At 42.7% G+C, this 23068-nt stretch overlaps 1 protein-coding gene across 1 annotated transcript; it reads right to left on the reverse strand.

The window, feature by feature from the left end:
* Positions 1-156: 156 nt before the first annotated feature.
* KRT23 (keratin 23) lies at positions 157-13693 on the reverse strand. The gene is made up of 8 exons (XM_004450116.4): positions 13204-13693; positions 8528-8610; positions 7695-7851; positions 6380-6541; positions 6170-6292; positions 3276-3496; positions 1979-2010; positions 157-545 (listed from the first exon to the last, which is right to left on the reverse strand). The coding sequence occupies exons 1-8, from the start codon at positions 13597-13599 to the stop codon at positions 442-444; spliced, it is 1278 nt and encodes a 425-aa protein (XP_004450173.2). The 5' UTR covers positions 13600-13693; the 3' UTR covers positions 157-441.
* Between the last annotated feature and the right edge of the window lie 9375 nt (positions 13694-23068).

Genomic DNA, 23068 nt, shown 5'->3' on the forward strand with positions numbered 1-23068 from the left:
CTGCGGGGTACTAACTGGGGCCAATGGCCGGCTGCTGGGGACATGCCGAAGCATGGCCCTTTGGGATTGTTTGTGGACAAAGCCCTGAGAATTCCTGGTCAGAGTGAGACTTTGAGGTCTGTCTCATCTTGTGATATATATTAAAAAAAAACATGATGCAGATGGTGTGGAGTTTATTGGTTACAAAACAGAGTCACAACGATGGGAATCTGAAGATTATAGTAGGAGAGTAGAGCTCTGAACTTGTGAGCGTTGGTTTGGAAAGTGCAACAGCAGATCAAGATCATTATGGAAAGTCTGATGAGATTGTTACAGAGAAAATAATAATAAAAGTTTTTGAGTTTGAAAAGCTCCAAGAATACCTCTTAGGACTCACCCAAGGTGTCTGGGTAAGGACTTTCCATTGGGAAAAAAAATAGTTTTTACAACGGGCAGAATCTTTTACTGGTCTCCTGCATACTTTTGGATCTCATTCACTTGAGAAAGAATTATTCTTCCATTTACGCTCTCCCGTGTGATGGCCTTGATCTTTGGAGCTGCAGATGCTGGGGGAAAGAAGCATTGAAGAGGTCATTGTCATGCTCCTCCCACCATCTGGAAATTGCGTTCATTCTTACTCCCCTGTTTTGAGGATTTGAATTTCTGTGCCATCCCAAATGGTTACTAAGCAAAATGGCAGACTCTTCTGAAAAGAGACCTCACCCAGAAAGGTCTTTCCTCCCACCTTCCAGATAACTAGTCCTTCGAGAGAACTAGTCCTTAATTCTAGGTGTGTCTGATACAGAATCTATTAATAGTCTGAGCACAAACACCCGAGAAGTCCTTCCTTTCGGTATGGGTTTTGTAGAGCTTGCCCCTGTTTCTATGACCTGATACAATACTAAATGCCACCTCATTTAGGAGGGACATTCATATCTCCAGTAATTGGTCTAGAAAGAGTGCCTCATGGGGATGAGTGAGAAGGCAGGCAGGGATGTTTATCATGGTCACTGTTTTTGAAGATTTATTTATTTGAATAAGTGCCTTGTTGACACATCATTAAACCAAATATAGACCAGAGGTTAGAATTGAAACCATTGAAATATAGGGAGAACTTTTAAAAATCAAACATCTACAACCACAGATTGGGCCACCCCATAAAGTACCCTAGACATGGATGAGGAGGAGTTAAGGGACCATTTTTCTATCTGGTTCTTGCAGGGGGATATCAGTTAGAGCAGCTGTTCTGGGACAGTGCTTCTAGCTCTGATCCTCCGTGTCTCCCCTGCCTTAGAATAGTTAAAAAAAAATTTTTTTTTAAACCACCAACTAATCTGAATGTGCAGCTGGTCCCAGACTATGGCCCTGGAACTTTTGCCTGAGGTGTTAAAGATAATCTGGGAAAATTGGGTTTCCAGGTCAAAGAAATTTGGGAACATTGGGTTAAATAAAGTTGCTGTTTTTTTTTTTCTTCTTCCCCTTTCTTGTTTCTTTTCTTCCCCACAGCACTTACTTGCTGATCCTTAAGATACTAAAATGCACTTGAGTCTCCAAGAGGAAAATTTTGGTACATAATGTTCCTTAATTTATGTAGCCACAGAACATGTCTTTCATAATTCACTATTAAAACTCATGGAACGCTAGTGCTCAACAGAACATAATTTGGGAAGTTACGTGGAATAATTTCCCCTTAACTTCCCAGTTTAGTAAACAGACTCCATTAGTTAATACAGATATAATAGTATTAGTGATCTTTTTATCTACTTTCCTGCCGTAAAGAACTTTTGTATATGTTGTTGAGGACAATATCGTGGACTTACTTCATTCTATGGTACCCGATTTGTTGATTCAAAATCTCTGACCGTTTGGGAGTAAAATAAAAATTGACCACTGTATTTGGAAGTACTCTAAGGATTATGACTATTACTGAATGGCTAAAAGAACATGCTGATTCATTAAAAGCATAAGTAGAGTCAAACAATGAAAGATTTTTCTTTACCTTTCATGCTCGACTTAGATTCTTCCATCATCCTATAAAATGGTAGAGGTTAAAGCTCATTTTAGTATTAGCAACAATCATAAAAACTTCTCATTTAGTATTAGCAACAATCATAAAAAGCCCAAACCTGACTGGCTTGTAAATTCTCAGCCCTTTAATGAGGATCACTGCCTGAGGTGGGTAATCACAAGGTCATGAGTTCATGGGAAAGCCCTCTGGGTCGGGAAAGCAGTGGGTAGTCTCCTACTACCCTTGTGTCAGGGGAGGTCTACAAAGCACCCCCTTTTTTTCAGCTGACCTAATGCTTTGACTCCTCTGTGGTCCTCTTCCAGGCTCGGGGTCTCAAGACAGTTCAAAATTTGGTCCAGTGACTTTTAATTTATGTGTTTCTAAAGCTCTCCTAATCCCTTCTGTTGGGCTGTAAAATATATGTTCTCTCTCTCTCTCTCTCTCCCTCTCTCTCTCTTTCTCTCCCCTTTCCCCTTGCCCCTGCCCCTGCCCCAGTTGTCTGTTCTCTGTGTCTATTTGCTGCGTCATCTTTGTCCGCTTCTGTTGTCAGTGGCACGGAAATCTGTTTCTTTTTGTTGCGGCATCTTGTTGTGTCAGCCCTCCATGTGTGCGGCATCATTCCTGGGCAGGCTGCACTTTCTTTCGCACTGGGCGGCTCTCCTTACAGGGCACACTCCTTGCGCGTGGAGATCCCCTACGCGGGGGGCACCCCTGCGTGGCACAGCACTCCTTGCGTGCATCAGCACTGCGCATGGGCCAGCTCCACGCGGGTCAAGGAGGCCTGGGGTTTGAACGTGGACCTCCCATGTGGTAGACAGATGCCCTAACCACTGGGCAAAGTCCACTTCCCTATATGTGTTCTTTATGTGGCTAGCCATTGTGATTTCTTGAGGTGGTTAGATTGAAAATCTAGGTGTCTAAATCTCTTCGGAATATTTTCCTGCTTTAGGCTAAAATATCTTTTTTTTTTTCTCTGAGCAAGCATTATAATTGAGTGCATTCTCACTGGGAAATACTACAGCCAAACCTCTTAGTTGTTTCTAGGTACTTTAATATATTAACTTTAACTGTTCTAAGCACAAATATTAGCATCCTGGCAGTAATAGCTAATTAATTCACACTTGCTGCTTAATGAACTATAACCTGATGTAAGTATCTTCAGGAGAAATTCAACATAAACCTATCTTTCTCTAGAGTGGTTTTTGCTAACAGAACCCATAAGGTACATGAAAGCACACACGAGTTGAATGCCCCTTGCAGCCTCCTCTCCCATCAGCCTTTGTCTTACCCTTTACTCTCTCCCCCCAGGAGCTGGCGGTAGGTGGCGATTTCCTTCTCTAGGTGGATTTTGACCCCTAGGAGGATCTCGTATTCTCTGTTCTGGCACTCCAGGTCATGGCGGAGCTGCCTCAGTTCTTCCTCGTAGTGGGAGATGATCTGCTGCACGTCCTGGAGTTGGCACGAGTATTGAGACTGGGTCTCTGACAGCATGTTTTCCAAAGCAGATTTCTGAAAGAGGAAATGATATACCTTTCATTAAGTGACTGTTGGATGGATTGATTCAATTACTTGTGCTCATTGAGTACTTGGAATATGCCCATCCCTCTGCTAGGTGGCTTGGTAGCTGTGGAGGTACAAAGATGAGAAACAGGCTGACTTCTTGGTTCGGAACTTGGACAATCTGACAATCAGGGGTTGAACAGTGTCAGGACTTTGGAAGCCCCATTTTCTGTGCATAAAACCTTTGCATCAGGGAGCTCTTGGCAATTCTGCCATACTTCTGTAGCATTAGTCATTTGGGATTGAACACATGCTACATGTGTTGAACCTACTGTTTACCTTCTGATGCATACATTCTGTCTCTGGCCAGATTGAAAACTCTTAGAGGGAAACAGCGACTGGGACTGCTGTCTCTGTATCTTCTGTGAAGGATCTCAAGTAGGAATGTCAGATTAAATACAGGACTCCCAGTTAAATTTGAATTTCAGATGAGCAAGAAATATTATTTTAGTACAAGTATGTCCCAAATATTGCTCAAATATTGCATGGGACATTTTTATACTAAAAAATTTGTTGTTTACCTGAAACTCAAATTTCAGCTGGTGTCCTGTATTTTTGTTTGCTCAATTTGGCAGCCTTGATCTCAAGCAATGCTTTTCGATGAGGGCAATGGCAATGAGTTGTTATCTTCAAAGAAATTGTAAAAACTGCAAAATGAAGTTGCTGGGCTTGGCTACAGAACACCTCAGTTCAAATCCCCATTCTGTTTGGATTGACCACTTGCCTATTTGGAGGACATCAACTTAAGCTTAAGGAGAAACTTGTAAGTGTGCCGGCTGCTCCCACGTTGTCATGCCCTTAATGCGGTCTGACTGCCAAGGCACATTTCCCTGGCCGGCCACTCTCTGTTTCCCCCGGAGGATTATTCCATCCCTTCTCCTCCATCCTCAACCTCCTCCCATTCTCTCTCTCAGCCAATGGCCTTGCTTCCCTAGCCTGTGATTATTGACCAAATGAAAGCAATCAGAGAAGAACTCCCACAAGCTCCCGCCATTACTTCCACCCATGCTGGCGTCTGGGTTCCTGTCTTGGCTTCCCGCTGCGGTTATGTGCTCAGGGCACTTCAGCAGTGGCCCGCCTTCTTCTCAACAGCGTTCTCTTCTTCCTAGGTATTCCCACCAGCCTTTAAAGAGAATGATGTCTTCCACCTTTATCACTTTCTGTCTTGAAACCATATCTCTCTTCAGCTACCACTCAGTTTCTCTGATCTCTACGTAGAGCAGAGCTCTGCAAAGGATTGTCTTTACCTACTGTTTCAAAGTCCTCGTGAGTCCTTTCCAAGTAGCCCGTGAGGCCCTACACGGTCTTGCTCCACGCTTACATCATGGCGGCTTCTCCCCTTCCCTCCTCTCACTAACTGCAGCCACACTGGCTTTTACATTTGCTTCCCCCTCCACCTGAAACATGCCCTTGTCCCCTGCTGTAGTCACATGAAACACCTCACCCCTCTCAGGTCTTCCTGGTTCTGTAACAATTTTTAAAAAATAACTAAATCTTTCCCAACCCCCTTGTTTAAAATGCCAGATCTCGCCCTGGCGTACCTTATCTCCCTCCCATGCTTCATTTCTTTGTACTACCTTTCTCCTCTAACATATATATTTTGCTGATTTGTGCATTTATTGTCCATCATTCCCTATTAGAATATAAACTCCTTCATTATCAAATCATTAGTCCTTAGAATATTATCAGATATAGAATTCAGAAAATGGGTATAAATGCCTTGTTGACCTCACAGGGTTGTGGTGAAACATTGCATGTAAAAATGTTTTGAAAGCTGTAAAACCCTGTAATTATTTCTGAGCTCACTACTACCTTGACTGCACATTTCAAATGTCTGTCACCACCACTGATTTGTGTAACATAAAAGTAATTTACCATGTCCATCTTCAACACAAAAGAACTAATTATTTCTTCCCAGGACCTAGGAGAAAGTAACACTCAGGAATTATATATATATCGATGAATGATTAGAAGATTTGGGTAGGTTCCAAAAGGAATCAAATGATAGATTTTATTTAATGAATTTTGAGTGCTTATGATACTCATACAAAATATTTTACACAAAACCACTAGGATGATAGAAATGACATAGACACAAGAACTTAGAATTTCCAGGGTGGTAAGACACATACATAAGGAATAGGACAGTACTTTGGAGTCTGCCAAGCCTGGATTTGTCACCTACCATTTTGCACCAGGATTTTTCTGTAGTTGGGGTTTGGGGGGAAGCTTAGTTGTAAGTGGGGAGAACACTGTTAGAGATTATGGGGACCTAGGGCTCTTCTCAACCCAAAACACCACTTCGCCACGTACTGACTGTGTTACCCTGACTGACTTACTTAACTGTTTGGAGCTTTGCTCTCCCCATCTTTAAAATGGAAAGATTAATGTGAGGATTAATGACATTTAATATAACTAGCTACCTGGCACATTCTCTGACTCATTGTGGACACTCAGTAAATGAAAGCTCTTATTATCATTCTCATTGTAAATAATTTGGATGGAAAGTGGAAAGTGAGAGAGATCCTTTGGGAACTGGGGAGTTGGGGAGGGAAGCAGGGGTCACAGAAGGCTTTGTGGAGGAGGTGGCACCCACCGAGGGTTTTCCCAGCCCAGACGCACCCTGTTGGACTGTGCCTGCAGGTCAATCTCCAGGGCCTGGAAAGTGCGCTTCAGCTCATGGATGTCACTCTTGCTGCTGTGCACAGTTGCTGGCCTGGCCACCTCCTGGGACATGGCCGCTGACTGTAAGACCAAGCAAAGGGCAGAGACATCAGCATCAGAACCACATGGGAAGGGAAATTTTAGGAATTTTGGGCATCTTTCTTTTACCTGCTCTTTATACCAAGTGTCCAACTCTTGATGCTTCTTCTTCATTATAAACTCATATTCTTGCCTCAATGCCTCCAGGACCTTAGTCAGATCTTCCCCTGGGGTTGTATTCACTTTCACATTGACCTTGAAGTCATTTGGCGCACGATGTTCCTCTGTTTCCTGTTTAATAACAGAGAAAGAAAATGAATCAGCTGTGACAACAGAAGGCAGGAACTGTGTTGCTTGGCTGAAGTAACCGTATCTTTAAAAAATTATGTTTATTGGCTGCCTACCCTTACACTGGTTTGGTTTGAATTTTCAATTATTACTTGTGCATAACAAAATTATAGGCTTTCTTTTTTCTCTTATAATTTCCTAAAACAAAGAATAGCACCAGACAGTTAATTAAATGGGCTGTGTGATTACTGACTTCTTCCCTGGTTGAAATATGTTTCAGAGAGAATTGTGCTACGGAGTCCTGCTAAGCAAATGTTCATTGGTGAAGTGATTACACATTTCAAGTTGTATGCAGAAGCTTTTGGGAACAGTTCAGTAACCAAAACCCAGAAGGTGTGGAAGCTTTTAAAAGCTCGTCAATGCATTCTGACTCTATAGGGCTGACGCCCATGGGATTTCATGAAAACCAAGCAGCCACAGGAAAGGTTTAATTAACAATCGTTGTCTAACCAGCTATTCAGAAGCCAGGCCCTTTGATGTTCTGAAGCAATTTTGTTTGTCTAAAATGGGGATTGTTTCTCTATCATCTTATCAGACTCTCAGGGAATTTAGATACTTTAGAAGTCAGTTAATGCTTCTGGAAATTAGGATTCTTAATATTTGCTGATAATCTTATTTACCTTGGTTAGTGGCAGATTTTCCATAGTCTATTGTACCTCAATTTTATTCCACATTGGGTCAATGAAGGAAGTTCAACGTGATATGTTTATTCATTTGGTATCATATACATAAACAAGCTTAGAAAAATTGTGTGTTAACAAAATCGCTACAATTCATCATTAATTTTGATAGTGCTTTAGCTGTTGTGTTTGACATCTGAGTAGATAACTTTGAAGTGGAAAAAATTAGCTATTACTATTGAGCTATACCCGCTCCACAGGACCTTTATAAGCATCTAAGTTTTTCCACTTCAACTACTCAGATGTCAAACATAACAGCCAAAGTACAGTCAAAATTAATGATGAATTGTAGGAATTTTTTTTATAAAGTTCCTTATGATTCTTTAGGTTGAATGACAGGAGGGCTGGCACCTGGCCATGGCCTCTTCTGTAGCTAGTGAAGCACCTAGAAATGAGCGCTCCCTGGGTTGTCCTACCTGCTCATGGCACTTCTTCATGAGAATGAGCTCTTTCCGCATTCCTTCGACCTCCTGTTCCAGATCTGTCGTGACAATGGTCATATTGTCCAAGGTCTTTCTGAGGCCTTCAACATCAATTTCCAAGTCTTTCTTGAAGGAGTGCTCGTTCTCATACCTTTAGTTAGAAGGAAGGGAAACAACATACTTCCTGTTGAAAGGCGACGGTGTTTCTAAGGATTCAGCTTCTTTGAGAGGTGAGTGCTCACTTTTATGTTTAATGGGAACCAGTGAACACAAGCAACGTGTCCTTTGTAGGTCTGTTTCATGCCATGATGTCCAAGATTGTGTCTCAAGGTTAATTTTTTTAATTGAGTAGAGAGAATAGAATAAAAATCACCCATAGGCCCAGCATCTAGATTTAGCAACCATGAACAGTTTGCCTTATTGGTTTTTATCTATATTTTCTGCTGAAGTATTTTAAAGTAATTTACAGACATTTTGACATTTCATCCCCTAAATACTTTAGAATGTGTTTGTTTTTAAAGAAAAAGACATTTTCCTAAATATCCATAATACTATTATCACCTCTAAAAATTACTACTAACTCTGTAATATCATCTAATGCTGGGTTCATATTAAAATTTCCTCATTTGTTCCCCAAAAGTATTTTAAGGCTGGTTTGTTTAAGTTAGTGTCTAAGTACCATGCTTTGCATTTGGTTATTACCCCTCTTAATTATAATTTAGTAAGATTTTAGGTGTGGATGGTGGCGAGATATATTTTCCTTTTGCAAAAAATAAAACAACAACAAGAACAAACACACAACCCAACACTGTCAGGAAGGAACTTACTTGACGCTAAAGTCATCCATGGCCATCCTGGCGTTGTCAATGAGCACATTGACGTGAGCGTTGCTCTGCTTAGCATCCGCGATCTGTAAAACATGCACCAAGCGCCCTTCCGGTCAGACACACTCACACAAGAGAGCTGCAGTTCTGCCTCCAGTTTCCTGAGTGTTTGACCTCCCAGAAGAGATGCCTTCTCTTTCTGACAATGGAGTGATGAGTAATCAAATCGATAAATAGTGATTGAGCCCTGACTGGGTGCCAAGCAGAAGAACATTGATTTCATGGTAAGCAAAGATCATACCCTATGATCCGTAGTCAGCCTCACTGTTGTTGACAGGGTAGGATTGATGCAATTGCTGAAAGCATGCCTTCAAAGGAAAGATGGTAATTTTTCAAAATGTTTTAAAATTTTCTAGTATCATGAACAAGTCTTAGTGTTTTGATAAGTTCACTGACATCTGAAAATGTGAAAAAAAGAGTCTTGGCTCTGTTCCTTTTCTTACTATGACTATTAGTTCAGATCTCCTAAAGTACAATAATAATTATTTTGGATGACCATACCCCTTCCTTATGTTTCTGATCATGTTTCTTTTATGTTTCTCATTAGCGTTACTGAAGAAAGTTGACAAACTAATTTTAAATATACTTCATAGCAGCATGATTTTTTTTGGGTCCAGCGAGACTATAGCCGTATGCATAATTTGTAGGTATATATATGTATTTTTAGCATTACATGATGAGACCGCTCAATTGCAGCTATTAAAATATTAAGTGAAATAGTTCTCTACCATCTAAGGAAGCAGTTTCATAAGTTTTAACTGTATTAAAGCCTCCAGTCATGTTTACCAGAAGCTTATATACTTTTTAAACTTTAAAATGAAAAATATTGTTGAAAGTGTTTACCTGAGGGTATGCATTTGTAAACATTTGTAGGTTTGCTTTGTAAACTCTTCTACGTATGTTATATTCAGAGAAATGGTGCACATTTGATGTGTGGCACTGCCTTCAGGAAAATGGGGTGGGAAATGTCTCGATGTCAAAAGTGTTATTGGATAAAATGCTGGATTAGGAACTGGGGGATCCTCTTTGGTTCTGGGTCTGAGACTACCCTTTAGGGTGACCCAGGGCCAGTCACTCTGTTCCCCGGGCTTCAGTTTCATCGTCTGTTAAGTGAGGAGTTCATGCTCGAAACGTGACTTTAAAGGTCTCCCCTCTAAACTTTGTAATTTAGTGGGAGCCAAAGAATCCTGTGACATCCCCATTGTATTTATACAGGTAATTCCTTTATTTAGAAAGGGTTTTCTTAGGACAAAGTTATACCTCAATACAAAGACACCTTTCAGAAATCTGGTCCTATTTCAAGATCTACTGATTACACAGAATTTGGTATCATGAATGCACAATAGCAGGATTCAGAAGTAGTGAGAGTGCTGGGTCTAGAACCCAAAGAGCGCGGCTAGGATCCGCTCTTGACTGACTGACCCGCTCACTGACTGAGTGACCGTGGCGGCGTCTCAGTTTCTTCACCTACAGCACAGCAAAGATAATTGCTGCTTCATCAAAGAGTTGTGAGATTTAGATTCAAAGAGTTAAATAAGGTAACACTGTAAACTACTTAGGATATTCTTGGAATGCTAAATCAATTCAGAAAAATGCAGATAATAAAATATCTTTTCAAATATCTAGCACTTTGGTAATAAGAACCAATGTTTTCGTTGGATAAACCCCTAGGTTTTATATGTTGAGATGCAGCTTTGCACTTTTGCTGTTTGTGGCGTAGAAAGGCAAGCAGGCTGTTCTTGCCTCCTTTCCTCTCTTCGTGGGACTCCAAATGAGGACCATGGCTTCTTCCCTGGCTCTAAAAAAAGACTTGCTGTTCTGTATTCCCTCATCTCCCTCTTTGTATTGCTTAGCGATTTTCTTGCCAATATATTTCCCTCCAGGTCCCTCATTCTTTGTAATATCTAAGCTCATGGGAATTCAAAAGTAGCTCCATTCAAAAAAGCCTGGGGACCCCTTGGTTAAGCCCTACTTTCTTGTGCATTGAGTTAGTCTATCTGATGTATACCATGATGGTGCTGATCGGTATCAAGAAAAACTGCACATCATACATTCCAAAGAATCAGAAAGTCTAGCCTAGCAACTTAGGGTTGTTTAGTTTTCCCAATTTAAATTGTTAATTTATCAGTTGCAAAGTCCAGCAAGGGTCTGATTCCCTGAGCCAACATCTCTTATAGTACAAGAATGGTCAGTTCCGATATTCCAAATGGTATAGAGCACATTTAAAATCCAAAACCATTTCCCACTGTTCGGCATTACTTGATACAATATTACAATCAGCCACTATTTCTGAGACATCCTGCATGACAATAAATGGATGAGGATTGATTGCAAAATAATATGTGAGACATAGGTTTTGCATTGTATGTTGTCATCAATCACCTGGATTTGCCCTCAAGGCCCTGAACTCATTTTTAAAAATCTAGCTCCTGTATTAATGCAGATCATTGCTGCTGGGTGTGTGTAATCTCCTACCAGAAGAGGAACATAGAATTTTTAACCATATACCAAAATGTCTATTATAGCCTTCTTGAGAGCCAGCCATTCAGGCGGCTTTATTTTTAACGTCCCTATGACTATGTCCAATCCTGTGTTTCTCAGGGAGCAAATTCATTTTCATATTTCTTGGGTAATAGTTAATATTCCTGAAGGGAGGGTATATACTACTCGGAGTGTTCCAGCAAGATCCAGGAGGGGCTTCCAGCACCAGGTAGGTCTGTGACTTCTCTGGGCCTCTGTTTTCTCTGCAAACTGGTGAGGTCAGGATAGATAGACAACCTCAGCGTCAAAGAGTTGCTTTCTTATAGCAACTTTCTTATAGCTTATAGCATAGAGAAGCTACAGCTGACTTAAGACAGGCACATGTGATATTTGAAGGTGAAAATGTTTCATATTTAATCTCAGAACCAGAATCCTGGGATGCCTGGAGAATGGACAAGCTTCCACCTCCTTGAACTGCTCCTATTCACTTTTCTCAGTTCCATCCAAAGAACCGACTCAACCACTTGGTCTTATTCTCCTCATCCATAAAGTGGAATTAAAAATATGCGCATCGTAGAGTTGTCATGAGAATTAAGTGAGGTAATGCAAATTAAATGTGTTTCATAGGATTAAAAGTGCAAATGTATTATATTTATTAATAGTATTATTTTTGTATTAGGGAGGCTAGTCAGCCCTGTGACATAGTGGTAAGTATAAGAGCATTGGAAACAGACCTGTATTAGAATACCACTCTGCCTGGTGACTTTGGATGGCTCCTTAACTTTTTTGAGCTTCAGTTTCTTTACAGGATTGTGGGAATTAAATGTTGATCATTGAAGAAAGCTCTATTGGACAGCATTGGTATGTGTAAGTATCCACGTGGTACCTGGCACACAGTAGGTGCTCAATAAATGTTTCCCTCCTCTTTCCCCATTTCCCTCCTTCTCTCTTCTGCCCGCTCATATATGATTTGACCAGGGGTTAACCTCACATTTCTTCCAGGAGTTGTGTTCTCAGCTGCCCATTTTTAGGAATCTATTCTCTCCATTCTGAAACCAAAGCAACTTTAGAAAACAATCATGAAAGGATTGTTGAGTCACCTTGTTTTCTTGTAAAGAGAACCATGCACTGTATAGTTAAGGTAGTTACATGGTCAGTTATTAGGTTGATTATTCAATAATTAGGGTTCATTACAAGGACAGATTTATATTATCTTGATTGTTTCTTTATATATTCAAGCAAGGATGACTGAGTGCTGTGAAATAATACTGTATAAATATTAGAAACCTGTGATGCCCTTTCTAGGGTAGGTTAAATTATGATCTTGTGGGGAATTTTTGGGCCTGCTTTATATAGGAGTGATGCCACATATTAAAAAAAATAATTTAAGAGTTGATTAGATTCCCTCTACTTTTAGCCAATATTATGAGATCCCAGAAGGCGTGAGCTTAGCTTTTTTTGATGTTTGGTTGAGAAGTTATTTATTTGTTAAAGAAGGTTTCCATAACTCATGTCAACTCTAAGATTCTTATAAATTATGCTGATTGCTTTATTATTTTCTAGAAGTACTCCATGTTCAGGCCTATGGGCGACTTTCTCTTCTGGCAGCCCCCAAAGGAAGTAACCAGGAATGCTATAATAATCCATTTCTAGTGGAGTGACAGCTTTTAGGCCTGATCTCCAAAATGGTATTACTCAGCCTTTCCTGGGTGGGTTATCACACTGCAGTAGAATTGATGTAACAAGAAAGTAAATGCCCACTCATGCCTTGTGCACTGTGCGTGCAAGACAAATACCAGCCATGTCCATTAGAATTACATCGTTGGATCATAAGTGATACTGGACACTAGCTGGCTGCCTTACGTATTTTAGTTTTTTGTGTATGTATATGGAACATCAGCTAATCTCATTTTTAAGATAAGTCTGTAGCATTGACACTGAATTTATGCATAGAAGATTAGTTACATAAAACAGAAGTCCAAATTTACGATATAATAAGAAAATATCCTCAAATACCACTGTGCACAACTACTTTAAGCTCACTTGCTATTTTCCTAGAGGTTGTCTTTTGTACCGCTTTTTCCTCCCCTGGAAATGCTTTTCCCCATCTTGAGCTCCAGTGTCGCTCAGAAACTTACCTGCTCCTGCAGGTGAGTGATGCTTTCCTCATATTGGGAGTAATCTTGCTTTTCTCTGGGATTTCTCTCCTGATGCCACTTCAGGATGCGGCTTTCAAGCCGCTCGTTGGCCTCCTCCAGGGCACGCACTTTCTCCAGGTAGGAGGCCAGGCGGTCGTTGAGGTTCTGCATCGTTTCTTTCCCATTTCCGCCCAGGAGGGAACCTCCTCTTGCAGACCCCCAAGACCTTCCAGGGGGCAGGCAGCTTGGCCTGGTGAAGGAAAGGGATATGCGGGCACCCCCTGCTCCACCGTGGACGCTGGGGGCACGGGGGAAGCCCCGTGCCTGGCCCCAGTTGCCTGCAGAGCCGTGGAGGGAGGCCCAGGGGCTCTGGCTGAAGCTGCGGCTGGAGGTCATGGTCCCACCGTGTGGGGCAGGGCTGGCTCCGCTCTGCTGCCTGGCACTGCAGAACTGCACCGCCCCGGACTGCCCTGGATGGTTTTATGCCCTTCACTGTGGGAGTGCCCTCTCCGACAACTGTACCAACAAGATCGTATCATTGTGCAACACGTGTTTCCTCCCGGTCAACCCGGAAGTGCCCCTGGGCCTTTACACACACTGCTGTTGTGTAGAGCCACATCAACACACCCGTCTGCTCCCTCCCTTCCAGCTGTGACCTGGAGGTGTGACCCACACCAGGTGGGTATTAGTCTCAGGTGTCTTTCTAATCTTTCTGTGGAGTTTTTCCATTGCCCATTTGACACGAAAAGGATCAGATGAAAGCCCACAAAGAAGTTATTGGGGTGTTATAGATTCCCTTTTTAAACAACAAAAATTAAACACACACACACATGCACTCACATACAACAAATAAACCACCCTCCATTCTAAAGCGAGGGTGGGAGAGACACATAAGAGCACGGCAGACCACAATACAGCCTTAGATTCCAGAATAAAATAATCGTGCCGAGGAAGTGGAGAATGGTCTGAATAGTTAATGCCTTTGTGGCAGTCACTGTTTGATGGAAAGTAATCTCAAAGAAATGATTCTTAGGAGCAAACCCTCCATTATAACTAATTAATTAATGACCGTGCCTTCTGCTTCTAGGGAAACTTTCATCCCAGCACACCTCAAAAGTAAGCAACCTCGGCCTGGGTCGGGTCAGGCTTCAGGGAAGAGTGGGCCACGGCCTCACTGCCCGGCAGCCCTGGCCCGCGGCTGAGCTCAGGAGAGCCCGGGGCCCGTGCGTCCGTGCCCTGCAGGGGGCATGGGAAAGCAGGAGACAGGTCATGGTTTGTCTAACATGCTTGACAGATTTCATACTTTGTCTGCCAAGGTAAAGTTTAGGCATGACTTAAAAAGGAGGTTGGGGGCGGGAAGGCCTGTGCTGATTACCAAGACTAGATTTAAAGGGAACTTCGTGATAAAATGACAGGAACTTTAGTGTGCCTCGAACCAAGCACTGATGTTACAGTGGAGGCCTGGAGAGGGAATCTGGCAAGGACAAGCCGGGCGTCAGTGGCATCGTCAGGGCGGTATTCGTTCTGCCCCAGCATTGTTGTCACAGAGCCGAAGGGTCAGAGTGCTGTACAGCACTGCCCCTTTGCAAGATGATGATGGGACTTCGCCGCTTACCGAGCTCCCGGTGTCCTTTATTCAGCCCTCGCAACTCCTGCGTAGGCAGGGAAGGGCTGTTGTCCCCCTTTTACAGCTAAAGAGTCAGGGCTCACAGAGGTGAAATGAGTTGGAGCTGATTTGCACGCGCACCGGGTGTAGTTCAGCACCCTGGTTCTAGGGTGCCCGGGCTGCCCACCCTGTCCTGTGGCCTTCACGCTATGGTTCAAGGGTTACCTCCGTTGAATTGTTTTCTGAATTCTCCTGCTTAGTTGGGTGCCCCTCCTAGGAGGAACACGCCTCTTCTGAGCCCCTCCAGAGGGGCCGCCGCCTGGCAGGCCCGCCCCGCTGTGGAAGCCGCCCCCCACCCCGCGTCCGCTCAGCGCCTTCCGTGGAGTCCACGCCCCTCCTTTTACTCACCTCCTTGGGCTGCGCACGTTACTTCCTCTGAGACTGTGGCTTCTTGAAAGCAGGGACCATGTCTTCCGGTTTTTCAGCACCAGCTTCTGGCTTCTCGTAGGCATTTAATAAACATGTGTTAACTGAATCATGAATTTTATCCAGTCAGGATTTTAATTCAGATCTCTGATGCCATCACTCCTGCCTCTTTCAGCGGTGTGTGGTATAGAACCAGAGAGGAGAGCGAAGCCTCTTCCAGAGCAGAGTGACGATTCACAAAGGGAAAGTATTTCCTGACTGCAAATAAAACCACTTACAATACAACGAAACAATGAACTCTGCTCTCCTCCCCTGACAACAAAACCTTGTAAGGGAAGGCCCTCTGCACTGGTCTCATCTCACTGTGCACAAGCTGGAAAACTTTGATGAAGCTTTGGGGGCTGCTTAGAGGGAACATCTTTTGAAAGTGTCCTGTGGTCATTTACATCTGGACATGAGAAAAAGACAAAAGGCAGACAAGGTGACAGAAGAGCACATGAGGGAAGTAGAGAGACATGTTTAGATATGTGGTAGCCTTTTGTCTCTAATTCCCTTTTAGTTAAAGTCCATAAATACAAATAACTTGAATTAAAATCCTTATTCATTTCATCAAGAGTCGAGTTTATAGGTGCTCTGGTTCTGTGGATACAGAGACAAGACACAGTTCCCACTTTCAAGGACCCTTAGGCATATGGATACAGTCTTTTGTTTTGTCTTGTCTTGTTTATCTGCAAATCCAGAGTTTTGCCAAATGACACAACCCGTCCTATGAGGGTCTTCTTTTGGGTGCCAGGAGCAGTTACTGATCTTGACTCTTTTATTCCTTGAATTGAGAGTTGCCCTTTCTCAGACTGACAGGGCACTTTTGCCCAGTCACTAACAGAGAAAGCCTCCTTTTCCTAGTTGTCAAGGTCTTTTCATCTGGTGGCAATGAGGTCATCATCATTGGAGTGACATATTTGTCATTTAATACCTCGGTGTAACTCTGAGAAGAATGGGTCAGCCTATCCCATGATTCTGAGAGTTGAACTCACTTATCATTATCACCTTCAAAAGAGGAGGCCCATCTCCTCCCTTCTTCCAACTTCCTTTTCGAGATGACATCAAGCAAGAGATGTTTCAGCCAGATAACTTCTTTGAAATGAGTGCCAGGTCAATCTGGCTTAAGCTTGGTTTTTGACAGATCCTTGAGTCCTTTTGCATTACCTTTGGCATGCTACCAGGCCTGTTGGGGTGATTTTGTTCATTTAAGGCTGCAGAAGTGAATCAGATTCCCACTAGTGGGTGGGGACTTCTAGTGCAAGACTGAAATGATTTCACTCTTCTTTTTTCTCCTAATTATAATCTTAATCAAATAAATCCATTATACAAAGCCTGCTGTCATTAATAATCCCGGAATTAACCTGCAGATTAGCTTCAGTGCTCACTGGGTGCTGCTTTCTTTTGCTGTACAGGGAGACATTTAGAGTAACCATGGTGTTGGTTTGCTGAAGCATCATCTCATGCAATTGCTGAGATCTTGTCTTTGTAGATTTTGCCTTTACCTCAGAGTGTTTGATGTTGTGGCAGGGCCAGTGTATGGGGGCAGAAAGGAAAACTTGGGAAGGTTCTGCAACCCTCAGAATTCCTCCCCACTTAACAGCCATTGGCAACTGAAATTCAACTTTTGTTTGGTTGGTTCACCAGAATATTGTTTCCTATTTGAAAATAAAACCTAATGCATGTGTGTTCACATCACCATCCATCTATTCTTCCATCCATCCATCCATCCATCCATCCATCCATCCATCCATCCACCCATCCAACAAGTAATTCTTGGGTACCTATTCTGAGTGAAGATGTAGAGAGTGGGGCAGAGGATGAGGGGAGTTGGGTGAGATAAAGCTGGTGATGTAGATAGCTGCTGGGTTGTTCTGGGCTTTTTTGGCTCTGCTAAGTATTTTGATCTTCAACATAAAATCCATGGAAAAACACAGAAGGGTTTTAAGCTGGGAAGTCATGTGTTCATATTTGTATTTTTAAAAGCTAATTCTGGGTGCCTTGAGAATGAATGAGAGTGAGAGTAAGTGTATGGGATCAGCCAGGGCACTATTGTTCCTGTCTGGAAGAGAAAGGAGGGTGGTTTATTTATCTACTCTTTTGTGCAGGAGATTGATTTAGTGAAATATCCAGAGATACTGATGTAGCAGCACAGCACTAATTCGGTTTCTGCCATGATAAAAACACATCCTAACAGTGCAGACCCTGTTTGTTGATACAACAGGATTATATAATAAACACCGTGTTACTATGCTATCTTAAACTGGACACATTTGACACAGATCCTAGTCAGTATGCTTTCAGACAGAAGTCATCATGTATTTTGCTGAAGCACCTTTTGTTCAAGCCTCTCCATCTTAATGGACAAGTAGATACTAAGATGAACTCTCTTCTATAGATGGAAGAGTTAAAACAGTGAAATGGAAAGGGGCTGCCTCAGTTGTCCAGGGAGTCAGTGAGTGGTGGGGAGAGTGGAGCCTGGTCCCCACGTAGCCACTGGCTTCGCTTTTCATCCATGTGACCCTGATACATTTCTCATGTCTCCAGTTCCTCATCTGTGAAATGACCATTTGTGCAGGAGATGCACATAAAGAACACATAACGCTGTGCCTGGCACATTGTAGGTGCTCATAAGTGTTAATTGCTGTTTCTGGTGTTATAAAAAGATGACCCCTGGAAGGTTTGGAATATACTGACATCTTTAAACTACTAGTTGAGATATAGCCTTAAATATACACTATCTTTAATGACTTAGGTTCACGAGGCTTGAAGGCATACAATCTTGATTGGTTGGTGGATTTAAGCTCTCATGGCTTTGTTACTGCAAGCATCTCTTTTGGTCTCTTTTTGGCTTTTCTTTGGTTTAATTGTGTGTGTCTCAGGCCCATACAGGGGCACATACAAACAGGAACTCTAGCGACTGACTTTTGTTGAAGATTGAGTTAAAGTGGACAGAATATTTTTTTCTATGTCAATTATAAAACCCATATTTTCTTTTTTTTTTCCCTATTTATTTATTTTTTAATTATTTATTATTATTTTTTAAAATTACATTATGAAAACTATGAGGTCCCATTCAACCCCACCGCCCCCGCCCCCCACTCCCCCCACAGCAACACTCTCTCCCATCATCATGACACATCCATTGCACCTGGTAAGTTCATCTCTGAGCATCACTGCACCCCATAGTCAATGGTCCACATCATAGCGCAGACTCTCTCACGTTCCATCCAGTGGGCCCTGGGGGGATCTATAATGTCCCGTAATTGTCCGTGAAGCACTATCCAGGACAACTCCACGTCCCGAAAACGCCTCCACATCTCATCTCTTCCTCCCGTTCCCCACACCCAGCAGCCACCATGGCTACTGTTCCCACACCCATTCCACATTTTCTCTGTGGACATTGGATTGGTTGTGTCCATTGCACATCTATGTCAAATGAGGGCTTAGATTCCACATGGGTACTGGATGCACTCCTCCCGCTTCCAGTTGTAGACACTCTAGGCTCCATGTTGTGGTGGTTGACCTTCTTCAACTCCATGTTAGCTGAGTGGAGTAAGTCCAATAAATCAAAGTGTAGGAGCTGAAGTCTGTTGAGGCTCTGGGCCTGGGTGTCATATTATCAGTCCAGAGATTCAAATCCCCTACATATATCTTAAAACCCAGCACCAACTACAATTCCAATAAAGTAGCATGCAAGTCTTGTGAAAAGAGATCCCCTCTGAGTCCAATTCCATCACGCAGAAACACCAGCTCCAAAGAAGGGCTATCTGTCATGGCAGTGAACCCCTTCTGCCATGACCATAGAACCCATGGGTCTCTTTATCCCTCAAAAGAACCAATACCTGGGGTTGTATCTACCTTATCTGTCTCTTAGACTCTGTTCAGTTGTACATAGGGGTATTCCTTCTGACAACCTCCAGACTCTTTTTCAGAGACTCACAGCCTTATAATCTCATTTCTCCTTTCCATTTCCCCCTTACATTAGGTCAAACAGCTTCCCGAAGTCATGTTATTATATGTAGATAGGTATATTCTGCTGTTCCACATTGAATCTTTAATTCAAGGTCATTTTCTAGTTGCTTCTTCAGCTGGTATGTGGTAGTGATCCCTCGGTGCCAGGGAGGCTCATCCCCGGGTGTCGTGTCCCACGCTGGGGGGAATGCATCGCATCTACACACTGAGTTTGGCTGTGAGAGTGGCCACATTTGAGTAACATGCAGGCTGTCAGGAGGAAACCCCCAGGCACAATGCTACTCTAGGCCTTGTTCTTATTGCAGGTGTATAGGCTCAAAAGTGTAACCATTAGTATCACGAGCCCACTGTAAAACCCATATTTTCAATCCATTTGTTTAATATGGATTTTTAAATTATTAGCATAACAGACAAGATGGCATAGTGACTATATATCATAAACCTAAGTTAGTAAAATTAAAAGCACACAGTTTTTCTTCTTTTTAAATTAATTTGTATAATATATCTCATAAAATTATAGACTTTAATCACATTTAACTAAATGTTTCACAAATCATTTTTGTTGGAGTATAAAACAAAGGCTGTACCTGAAGATTTAGGATGTATGCTTACCATACTTAGGGTAGATATGAATACTTTTTTTTCCTTTACAACCAAGCCTCTTCCCTTCCTTCCTGGTCTCACCTTTGTTCATAGCTCCTGAACTCCTCCATGGGCCTTCCTCTTAGATGGAGCTTCTTGGGCCGAGGGATTTCTCCATTCCTAATTACTGTTAGTGACATAGACTTTGTATCATTAATATGAAGAGATGGTGCTGTTACTGGGGCACCGGGCCTGATGCCTGCAGTCCAGTCCCACTGGATATTCCGTTCCACTTGGGTGAGCTCCAAATGGCCTTTTGGCTCATCTTACTCTTGTGGCCATAGGAACATTCCTATTTTGTTCCTTCCTCCTCCTTATTTTGTCTGTTTCTCCCAGTGTCTCCCCTCAATTCTCAGACATAGCATCTTCTATTTCTACTATCCAAGCCTTCTGATTACTAACCCCTTCCACCTGGTAGTTTTTATTAAAAGGGGTTCTGGGAGTGGACTTTGGATCTCCTATCTTATGTGTCTATCCCTGTGCCCAGTTAGGTCGTCTGGCCCCTGGGCAGAGCTCCCCAGGATGCTGCTCTTTCATGCAGTCATGTGGTCCATGTCTGTCCTCAGGCCTGTGGTTTCAGAAACACCATTTTTATTAGTGCTGCCAGAAACAAGGGGGTTCTCGGGAGCCAACTCACAGTCACTGAACTATTAAGCGACAGATGAACAAGCCATAATGCAAACTTACTAGTTTAACATTGAGAGATGATGAATTCTGAAAGCATAAAATTCCCCTCTGTAAATCAGAGCATCCTTTTTGTCATACTTGAGAATTGGAGAAAGTAAGTTGCAATGTGGAAGTTGTTGGGCAAAAATGGAACCAGAAGATGAGAGAGGTGGGATCTCGTGGGATGAGTCCCTGAGGACCTGCCCTTGATCCTACCTGTGTGTAAGTGATTATTCTCAGCATCCCGGTCTGTCCTGGGCTGTATATAAACACTGTCAAGTTGTGCTTTTAGGGGGCTCACTTTGTTAAGAACTCTATGAGAAACACATCATTTCTTTACATATTACTCTTTTTGATCAGGCTACTGTTGTTACATTGTCAAATTTGAGTGGTCAAGACCAGGGCATTTGGAGTATAGAAGTTGTGAGTTTGTTCAAATTCTGACTGTGGCATTTATTGGTTGTGTGATGTTGAGCAAATTACTTAATTTCAGTAAGCCTTGGCTCATTCATTAGTGAGGTGGTAATCCAAGGGCTGTTGTGAGGGTTGAGTGAGATAATTCACGTAATAGTTTCTGAAGCATAATAGTGAATGAGTTAATTGAATAGAAGAAACATTGTTCTTTCTACTTTTTGGCCCTAGGAGACACTGTGACTTCTGCACGGATATAATCACTTTGATTATGTGTTGACTGTACGCTATTAATTCTAGGAGTTTGGCAGGAGCCTTCCCACTGCCTTCTCTGCTGACCCTATAACCTGATTCCAGGAAACAGCAGGGCCACAAAAGACAAAAGACAACAGATGTTGTAGGAGGAGAAGGGCCACCACTCCTATCAGAACTCTACAAGAGTGGTCCCACTCACAAGGCTGGCTGCAAATCGTCCTCCCTCCTTCTTCTGGACCAAAGGGTGTGAAGTTGGATAAATTATGGGAAAGTCCTTTCCAACTAAGTTCTATAATACTCTGCAAAATAGAAGAGTTGGACCTGCAAGGTGTTTTACTTTAGGCCATCGTGTGACTCAGGTTTCTATTGAAAAGAAAGATTCCCTCTTTTCATGCTTTCATGAATTCTATGATCAGGATGGCTCTGCATGCTTGTGCCATTGTCAGTTAATTTAAGTGAAACACTTCATCAGCTCTCGCGTGATTTTCTTTTTGCCAGTTGAATGTAAGCTTCTCAAAGCAGCGCAATGAAATTATATTAACAACATTACTGGGTTTCAGACACTGTGTTAAGAACTTTGCATGCATTAATTAAAGTAATCATCTCACCCTACAAAGTAGATGCTGTTGATAGCCCCATTTTGCAGCTGAAGAAGCAGAGGGAGAGGTTAACACTGTAGGTGTTTAGGCCCATGAATTAGACTCAGCTGGTCTGGCAGCAGTACCTGTTCTTTTTTTTCTTTTTAAAGATTTATTTTTTATTTATTTCTCTCCCCTCCCCCCCCCCTCCCCAACCCCCCTATTGTTTGCTCTCTGTGACCATTTGCTGTGTGTTCTTTGTCCGCTTCTGTTGTTGTCAGCGGCACGGAAATCTGTGTTTCTTTTTGATGCGTCATCTTGTTGCATCAGCTCGCCGTGTGTGCGGCGCCATTCCTGGGCAGGCTGAACTTTCTTTCACGCTGGGCGGCTCTCCTTACCAGGCGCACTCCTTGCGTTGGGGCTCCCCTATGCGGGGGACACCCCTATGAGGGGGGCACCCCTACTAGGGGGACACCCCTGCGTGGCACGGGACTCCTTGTGCACATCAGCACTGCGCATAGGCCAGCTCCATATGGGTCAAGGAGGCCCGGGTTTGAACCGCGGACCTCCCATGTGGTAGGCAGGTGCCCTAACCACTGGGCCAAGTCCGCCGCCTCCAGGTAATCTTGCAAGCACCAGCCCACTGGGTCACCATACGGAGTTGTGAAATTAGAGATTTTTGCTCCAGGTTTAGAATAAAAGGCAAGCTTCCTATTTTTTTCTTTTGTCCTTTAGAGCCACAGAGAAATAGTAAGGGAACTTGTAACCTCAGCTGTTTTCCTAGGTAGCCCCAGTATACCCACCTTGATTGTAATGCCATTCCAGAGAGGGAAGAGAGAGAAAGAGAGGGAAAGAAGGGAGGGGGAAGAGTGGACTGCAGAGAGAGATAGGCAGGAGGAAAGGGAGAGGGACGGGGAAAATATATTCAGAAACTTTGCTAGTGGTTGATAACTTTATTGGGATGTTTAGAAACACTGGCATGTTACATATTTTTCTTATATGCATGCAAGTCATGGCATATGGCTTAAAAGCATCACCTAAGGAAACTCCGAATATGATGCTCAACTTGAAAGGATTATTCAAACCAAAACAAATCTTTCCAATGTTGCCAAATAAGGTTGAGTTGATCCCATTTGAACTGAGTGTGTGGGTTGTTCCCATGAAGCTGGTGAATCATGCATGAACACACTGACCAGATATTTTCAGCCAGCAGCATAGCCAAAGGATTCATTTCCTATGAAAGACATTTGATTACAGTGTTGCCACA

Source organism: Dasypus novemcinctus, chromosome 21 (genome assembly GCF_030445035.2).
Source record: "Dasypus novemcinctus isolate mDasNov1 chromosome 21, mDasNov1.1.hap2, whole genome shotgun sequence".
NCBI classification, from domain to species: Eukaryota; Metazoa; Chordata; class Mammalia; order Cingulata; family Dasypodidae; genus Dasypus; species Dasypus novemcinctus.

Coding starts and splice junctions, on each gene's coding strand:
- KRT23 (XM_004450116.4), bottom strand. CDS start 13,599: ATGACCTCCAGCCGCAGCTTCAGCCAGAGCCCCTGGGCCTCCCTCCAC. Junction 8,611..13,203: donor TCACTCACCTGCAGGAGCAG/GTAAGTTTCTGA, acceptor CATGTTTTACAG/ATCGCGGATGCTAAGCAGAG. Junction 2,011..3,275: donor CTGGGGGGAGAGAGTAAAGG/GTAAGACAAAGG, acceptor ACCATTTTATAG/GATGATGGAAGAATCTAAGT.